General features: G+C 43.9%; 1 protein-coding gene across 1 annotated transcript; it reads left to right on the forward strand.

Annotated features, from left to right (window-relative positions):
* The first annotated feature begins 3,495 nt into the window (after positions 1 to 3,495).
* LOC130489892 (vomeronasal type-2 receptor 26-like) lies at positions 3,496 to 8,994 on the forward strand. The gene is made up of 4 exons (XM_056863681.1): positions 3,496 to 4,296; positions 5,201 to 5,428; positions 6,434 to 6,560; positions 8,093 to 8,994. Exons 1-4 carry the CDS (start codon positions 3,496 to 3,498, stop codon positions 8,992 to 8,994), a joined length of 2,058 nt encoding a protein of 685 aa, XP_056719659.1.

Raw genomic sequence — 8,994 nt, forward strand, 5'->3', positions numbered from 1 at the left:
AACAACCATCTGAAAAACTGTTTGACCTTCCCATGTAAGGAATTTGTTTTTCTCCTTGCTGTGCGATACACCCTTAATAACCTTAGAAAATGTAGAATGGGCAATTCAGTTGTCAAAGACTTATATATGGGGTAGCTCTGTAGTAGCACTGCCTTTTCCTGAGCGTCGATCATTTGTGAGTCTGATGTTATTTACCTTTGTTTATTGCATATCTGAACATTTTCCTCCAATAATATGAGTACCTTACTCCATTTTGAAAGATGAGGATTGGTACTCTTGTTAATTATTTTGAACGTGCATATAATGGGATGTAACTTCTAGGCACAATAACGGGTGACAAAAATCTGAGAAATTCCTTGAAAAGTCATTATTTTAGGAAACTGCAATATGGAAAATTCTAGGAGTTCAGTATTGGGATCTGTACTGGGGTTATTGCTATTTAATCTGTTGATAAATAATGTGGTGTCAGGGGGAGCCAAATGATTCCTGATGCTGAAATCCAAACAAGATTGTGAACAGTTCCAGAAGGATCTTTCCAGGCAGTGTGGACCGTCAACAAAATGGCAACAGAAATTCAGTGAGAGAAAATTCATAGTGATTGAAATCTTATTCATTTACTTGCTACATTAATAGTCTACTATGCCTATGTCCTGTCATGACAATGTTGCTCATCTGAGAAGGCCTTCTACAGGTGCCACTCTGCCGATGGGCAAGATCCAAACTGCCGGTACTCCTGCCTTCTTTGTAGTGGCCCCCATCCTATGCAACGGTCTGCCTGAGGAGGCCACGAAGGCTCCTGTGCTCCTCGCATTTCTCAAGCTGTGGTAAACCAAATTCTTTAGAAGGGCATTTTTAGGAAGGAAAAAGGGGGATGGCATTCCCTGTTCTATATTGCTTAAACATGTCATGTATAATGCCTGTGCTTTGTCCCGATGGCAGCTACATTTCAATTCCTGCAGTTCCTGGTCCTATTGCATGGCTTATTAGATCAATCATCCTATTTATCACATTCTGATATACTTTCATGTTAGCTTACTCTGTTCATTTGTTTGCTTTATTGATATCATTCTCACTTCTTTACAGTTTTGCACATACCCCCTTTGACTTACAGTTCAAGTTGGTATTGCTTTCAGCGTTCCTGTCTTTTTTTGCACTCCTCTATGCATTGCCTCTCATTCCTTTTGTACCTTCTCTCTCACATTCCCATAGTGCCAAAAAGCACATGATGCCTTTATGGCTTGAATTCTAAAATAGCTCGCCTTATTTGAAGTCAGTGCCCTGAGTTGGATGCCCCAACTCAGCCCGATCTCATCAAATCTCAGAAGCTAAGCAGGGTTTGCCCTGGTCAGTACTTGAATGGGAGACCACCGAGGATCTTCAGGGTTGCTACACAGAGGCAGGCAATGACAAACCACCTCTGAACATATCTTGCCTTGATAATCCTATGCAATTGCTGTAAGTAGGCTGTGACGGCAGCACTTTTCGCCACCATTTGAAGTGGGTAAAGGTGCCTCATGGTGCAGAGAGGTAAGCCGCAGTACTGCAGTCAAAAGCTCTGCTCACGACCTGAGTTTGATCCCAATGGAAGTCAGATTCAGGGAATTGTCTCAAGGTCGATGAGGTTGGTAGAACGAGTACCCAGCTTGCTGGGGGTAAAGTGTAGACAACTGGGGAAGGCAACAGCAAACCACCCCATGAACATCGTCTGCCTAGTAAACGTTGGGATGCGACATCACCCTATGGGTCAGTAATGACCCGGTGCTTGCACAGGGGACTACCTTTACCTTTTTAAATTCAGCCTGGAATGATTAAATGACTTCTGAAACTGCAGAATTTGCTTGTGAAGGAACATCTTGCTATCTTTGCAGTATGGCGACGAAGCTATTCCAGCATGTTCTGGCCATGGCATTTGCAATCAAAGAGATAAATGAGAATCCCGCGCTCTTACCCAACATCACGCTCGGCTTCCACATTTATGACAGCTACCACAATCTGATGATGACCTATCGAAGCCTTCTCGACCTGCTCTTCAAATCACACACACTGGCTGCCAACTACCGATGTGCCTCCCAGAAAAATTTAATCGCTGTGCTCGGAGGTCTGGGCTCTGATATTTCTTTCCAAATGGCGGACATCTTAGGTATCTACAAAATTCCACAGGTAAGATAGGAACATTTACCAGCTGATTCCCCCCCCCCCCATTTCATTACTGGAGCAATTTTGTGGTTTAGACAGAGGGAGAGCTAATTGGCCGAGAAATGAGGAAGAGAAGAAGAAGAGTTGGTTTTTTATATGCCGAAGGAGAAGGAGGGGAAGAAGAGTTCGTTTTTATATGCCAACTTTCTCTACCACCTAAGGGAGACTCAAACCAGCTTACAATCACCTTCCCTCCCCCTCCCCACAACAGACACCCTGTGAGGTAGGTGAGGCTGAGAGAGCTCTAACAGAGCTGTAACTTGCCCAAGATAACCCAGCTGGCTTCATGTGTAGGAATGGGGAAACATATCCAGTTCCCCAGATTAGCCTCCACCGTTCATGGGGAGGAGTGGGGAATCAAGCCCGGTACTCCAGATCAATTGCTCCAACTGTATTTGGATCTTTGAATAATAAAGCCCCATGCAGGGGTGTGTGTGTGTGTCTGTCTAGATAGACAGAGACACTAGAAAGAACAAGGTTGGATCAGGAACTTTGAACATATTTAATTCCAATGAATTGCTAACATTTACATAATATGGCAGAACTTGTCTTGGGCCGAAGCTAGCTCAGTTTCATGAGATCTCAGAAGCCAAACAGGGTCAGCTCTGATTAGTACTTGGATGGGAGGGCACCAAGAAATCCCAGGGTTGCTATACAGAGGCAGGCAATGGCAAACCACCTTTGAACACTCCTCTCCTTGAAAACCCTTGGGGTCACCATAAGTCTGCTGCAACCTGACGACAAAAAAACAACAACAACATTTAATGCATACAGATTGTTGCTGATTAAAAAGAAGCTACCACATTTCCATTAATATCTCTGATCCTCCACCTGTAAATGAGGAAGCCTTAATCTAGCGAGGGAAACTTTTAAATATGGTTCTGGTTAGAAGAGCGACTGCATTTAATTTGCAAATTCATATCTTAAAAAAAAAACCTCATCTTTTCTTTTGCCCAAGATACATGCACTTATGCACACCTTCCAACTAGGGTTGCCAACTTCCAGGTAGTACCTGGAGATCGCCTGCTATTACAGCTGTTCTCCAGCTGATAGAGATCAGTTCCCCTGGGAAAAATGGCCACTTTGGCAATTGGACTCTATGGCATTGAAATCCCTCCCCTCCCCAAGCCCCTCCCTCCTCAGGCTCCGCCTCGAAAACCTCTCGCCGGAGGTGAAGAGGGACATGGCAACCCTACTTCCAACCCAACTCTAAAATATCTGTGCATTTCCTTCTAGCTCACATATGGCTCCTTTGCCCCAGAGGAGAAGGATATGGTAGAACCGCCTCACTTTTTCCGCATGGTTTCCAATGAAACCCACCAGTACAGAGGGATTATCCAGTTGCTTCTGCATTTCAGGTGGACATGGGTTGGGCTGTTTGTTGTGGACGACGAAAGCGGAGAGCGTTTCTTGCAGGTACTGGAGCCGCTGTTTTCCCAGAATGGGATCTGCTCAGCCTTCACTCAGAGAATCTCAACTCAACCCATTTGGCATCCCAAATTTGAAATCAGTAATTGGGTTTTCGAGATTTACCTTCATTTGACAGAAAGCAAAGCCCGCACATATCTCATCTATGGTGAAACCATGACCCTAATGTTCCTGAGCATTCTTTTGACCCAAGGAGATTCAGAATATAAGGATGTGGCTTCTCTTGGAAAGGTGTGGATCATAACAGCCCAGATTGATTTTGCCTTCATCAGCCTTCAACGGGGCCTCGATTTTCAACTGTTCCATGGAACCATTGCCTTCAAAATTCATTCCAATGAGCCTGCAGGGTTCCAGCAATTTCTTCACAACATAAAACCATTTTGGACAGAAGGGAATGGTTTTCTCAAAGATTTTTGGGAGCAAGCATTCGACTGTCCCTTTCCAAATTCTCAGGAGTCAGGGGAGATCAGTGAGATGTGCACCAGGGAAGAGAAGTTGGAGAGCCTTCCAGGACCTGTTTTTGAAATGAGCATGACCGGCCACAGTTACAGCATCTATAATGCTGTTTACTCTGTGGCACATGCTTTTCATGTCATGTACTCATCTCTATCTAACCATGGAGCAACGGGGAAGGGTGAAAAGACTGAGCTACAAGATCGGCAGCCATGGCAGGTACAAGAAAACAGCTTCAGAGCCAAAAGCACTATAAAGTTTACAACGATCTCCAGTTCCTTTCCTTTATCCCTTAGAAGCTCTTTGATTGATTGATCTTGAGCAGTATAGTTTTAAATCTAATGTTTGGGGGACATGAGATAAATTTTGCCACTGCCAGTGTAGCCTTGGGATCCTCATCGCTTAATAAAAAAGGCATTATATCAAACACAGAGGCATTAGATTTTTCGATTAAAAGAGGAGAGAGAGATCATAATCTAAGATCCTCATAGAAATGACAGTCCAAGAGCATATGAGCTAGTGAATTGATGGAACCAGAAGAGCACAGACAAGTCCTTTCCGAATATGGTAGGTTCAAAAATCTACCTTGCAAAACCAGAGAAGGGTTCGCATTTAATCTTGCTAAAAAGAAGGCTCTAGAGAGACGAGGAATTGTCAAAAAATAGATATAGGTGGGCAAGTCACAAGGAGGTGGTATTCCGAAAAACTGAGATGAGCAAACACGACGAGCACGAAAAGATGTGCTAACATAATCAATCTCTTTGATACACTTTTTCATTATAGTGAAAGCTTCTGTTTTTCCAAGACCTTTTATCATAACTCATCAGATTCCTATCAGTGACAGTTTCTCATCAAAGATTTTTTTTGCATTAGGATCTATATGAGCCATGCTTCAGAAAGACTAGATACCCCTCAGTAATAATAATAATAAAAAACATATTACAATCCCCAATTGTTTTATGGCTTATGGATTATTTTGTTAACCATGTTACTTGGATGTAAGACACTTTATATTACATTTATGAAAGTGTAATGTTAATTAAAAAAAAGAAAGGGGTTTGTGATTTTTTCTCAGCCTCAGTATACGGTTCTCCGTTTGTTTTGCTTTCCCTCCTCCAACTAGTTCCATCGCTTTCTTCAAGCCATTTTGTTTAACAACTCAGTAGGCGAGATGGTGTCTTTTAATGATAACATGGAAATGGGAATGGGATTTGATATCATCAATGTGATCACATTTCCAAATAAATCCTTCTTGAATGTGAAAGTGGGAAGGGTGGATCCCGGCGCTGCTGATGGAAAACAATTCACCATCGAAGAACATTTAATTGTATGGCACAGAAGTTTTAACCAGGTGTGGATTTTAGGATGTTCTTAATAACAATTTGTGATGCGGAGGGTTACTTTGTTGCATAGTTTATTTATCTATTTAGATTTTTAAAAATACATTTCCCTCCCCAAAGCAGCTTACAGCCAACGTGGTGTAGTGGTTAAGAGTGGTGGTTTGGAGTGGTGGATTCTGATCTGGAGAACGGGGTTGATTTCCCCACTCCTCCACATGAGTGGTGGAGGCTAATCTGGTGAACTGGCTTTGTTTCCCCACTCCTACACACGAAGCCAGCTGGGTGACCTTGGGCTAGTCACAGCTTTCTCAGCCCCACCCACCTCACAGGATGTCGGTTGTGGGGAGGGGAAGGGAAGGTGATTGTGAGCCGGTTTGAGTCTTCCTTAAGTGGTAGAGAAAGTTGGCATATAAAATCGAACTCTTCTTCCCCTCCTTCTCCTTCTCCTTCTCCTTCTCCTTCTCCGCCTTCTACAATGTCACCTCTCCTTTTTCCTCACAATAATCCTGTGAGGTAGGTTAGGTTTGGAGGATTGCCAGGTCCCTTTTCGCCACCCGTGGGAGGTTTATGGGGTGGAGCCGGAGGAGGGCAGGGTTTGGGGAGGGGAAGGGCTTCAATGCCATAGAGTCCAATTGCCAAAGCGGCCATTTTCTCCAGGTGAACTGATCTCTATTGGCTGGAGATCAGTTGTAATAGCAGGAGATCTCCAGCTAGTACCTGGAGGTTGGCAATCCTATTAGTTTGAGACAGTGTGACCGGCCCAAGTTCACCAGGTGAGCTTTCATGGCAGTGGGGATTCCAACCTGGGCTTCACTGATTCTAGTCTAACCCCTACACCAGGCTGGCTCTCATAACTTGACCCTTTAATGAGTGGCCAATCTCCTGCTGCATTGCCTAGATGGGAAACATGCTGGGAATCCTATATCAGTTGCTTTCTTGAGTTCTTTGTTGGGGGGGGGGAATTGCCAACTTTTTTTCATTCCCCCATTCTAAGCTCTTCACCTCTTTGCTGATAGGTCTTGCCTGTTTCACTCTGTGGCGATCGCTGCCACCCTGGTTATCGGAAGGAAAAGAAGGAAAGGGAGAAATTTTGCTGCTATGATTGTATTCCCTGTCCAGAAGGGAAGATTTCAAACCAGAGAGGTAGGCGGCAGAGTGCGCTGCTGGGTCCTTCATATAGTATTCATTCTAGTCAGACAGGTAGGTGATGCAATGCAATACATTTACCAGCACACAGGGTTACTAAAGATAAAACATGATCAAGAGGCAACTACAGTAACTCAGTTGTTCACACAGACACTTGGCGTTATCATCTTGCCCAGACATTAGGAGAACCTGGGCAGATCTGCATATCAGAATGAGGAAGGATATTCAATTGTGATAAATTCCATCAGTCGAGGAGGTGGTTTTGGTGATACGTGCCACAGAGGAAACCTGAGCCCCCAGGTGTAAACCAGGATCCAACACCTCCCCCTTTCCCCCATTTACGAATGTGCTCCTTCAGGGGAAATGCATCCAACATCTTCGAAACCAGACTATTCTTATTGCTGTATCCACCCCGGCAAATAGATTATATGACTTGGAGATGTTTATTTTTATCAGGCTGCTGCAAATACATGAACAGCCCAGCTCACAATGACACGTTGTATGGTAGCTGTCTGCTTAGCTAAATGTGGAATCTTTCTCCAGCCCAGAAGAAGCTTTTCCACCAGTGTAAAACCACCTTAGGTTATAGAAAAGTGGTGCACCTTGGTGAGCAGTGGAAGGATACAACTCTACATGCAAGAATAAATGCATGCTAATTTCTTTGTGTGCCTCTTTATTTATTGAATTGCCACTTTCCCCTTATCTGCTTAACTTGACAAAGGGAAACAAAAAACTCCAAATATTAATGCTTAAAACTCCAAATGTTAATGCTTAAAAGTTTATGTTCATCAAACATAAACATAATGTTCATACAAACATTTAAACATAGTAGGGTTTCCAACCTCCAGGTACTAGCTGGAGATCTCCTGCTAATACAACTGATCTCCAGCTGATAGAGATCAGTTCCCCTGGAGAAAATGGCTGTTTTGGCAATTGGAATCTATGGCATTGAAGTCCCTCCCCTCCCCAAACCCCGCCCTCCTCAGGCTCTGCCCAAAAAACCTCCCGCCACTGGCGAAAGGGACCTGGCAACCCTAAAACATAATGAAGTGACATAGATCACTGATGCTCCTCTGAATCCTGATCTCTCCAGGATCAGAGGAACATGCCTAATATATATGCAACACAGGCAGGGTAATGCTGTTGCAGTCATCTTGTTTGGAGGCTTCCTAGAGGCACCTGGTTGGCCGCTGTGCGAATAGACTGCTGGGCCTTGGCCTGGTCCAGCATGGCTTTTCTTATGGTCTTATGTTCTTAGATAAATAGTAGTAGGAGTACACTGGGTGTGTCCCTACCAATGAAAGAGGGGGAGAGGCTTCTTTTGACCACTCAAAGACTATGTTAGAGGCAGGGTAATGGGACCCACATGGACACCAGCTACATAAGATTACATTGCAGTGACCCTCTTTAACTTTGCAAGCAGCATTAAAAACAAGAACATGAACAGCAACTCCCATCCTGTAGGTAGGAATGTCCCTAACTCACATATGACTTCCCAGTCACTTGGAGCCTTTTCCTTTTTTATCCAGATATGGAAGAATGTATCAGATGTCCAGACGATCAGTATCCAAGGAAGAATCAAGACGGATGTGTCCCTAAAAGGATAAGTTTCTTGTCTTACCAAGAACCTTTAGGGATCAGTTTAACCTGCATTGCAGTTTCTTTTTCACTCACCTCTGCTTTGGTGCTAGGAACTTTTATTAAGTGTAAAGATACCCCTATAGTCAAAGCCAACAACCGGGATATCACCTACATTCTTCTGGTCTCTCTCCTGCTCTGCTTCCTCTGTTCCTTCCTCTTCCTTGGGCGACCTACAAAGATTACCTGCTTATTCCGGCAGTCAGGTTTCAGTGTCATCTTCTCAGTGGCCATTTCTTGTGTGTTGGCCAAGACCATCACTGTGGTTGTAGCTTTTATGGCCACCAAACCGGGGTCCAGCATGAGAAAATGGGTGGGGAAAAGGCTGAGCAACTCCGTGGTCCTTTCAGGTTTTCTTATTCAAGCAAGCATTTGCACATTTTGGCTAGGAACATCTCCTCCTTTCCCAGATTTGGACATGTATTCCATGGATGAAGAAATTGTAGCAGAATGTAATGAAGGGTTTGACATCATGTTCTATATTGTCCTTGGCTACATGGGACTTCTATCCGTTATTAGCTTGTCAGTGGCTTTCCTCGCAAGGAAGCTGCCGGACAGTTTTAATGAAGCCAAATTCATCACCTTCAGTATGCTGCTGTTTTGCAGTGTTTGGGTATCTTTTGTTCCAACCTACCTGAGCACCAAAGGGAAATACATGGTAGCCGTGGAGATCTTCTCTATGTTAGCCTCCAGTGCTGGGTTACTGGCTTGTATCTTTGTTCCTAAGTGCTACATTATTCTTCTAAGGCCTGAGCTGAACAAGAGGGGGCAGCTAATAAGAAGAAAGGATTAA

The sequence above is a fragment of the Euleptes europaea genome, chromosome 18 (assembly GCF_029931775.1).
Source record: "Euleptes europaea isolate rEulEur1 chromosome 18, rEulEur1.hap1, whole genome shotgun sequence".
NCBI lineage: Eukaryota > Metazoa > Chordata > Lepidosauria > Squamata > Sphaerodactylidae > Euleptes > Euleptes europaea.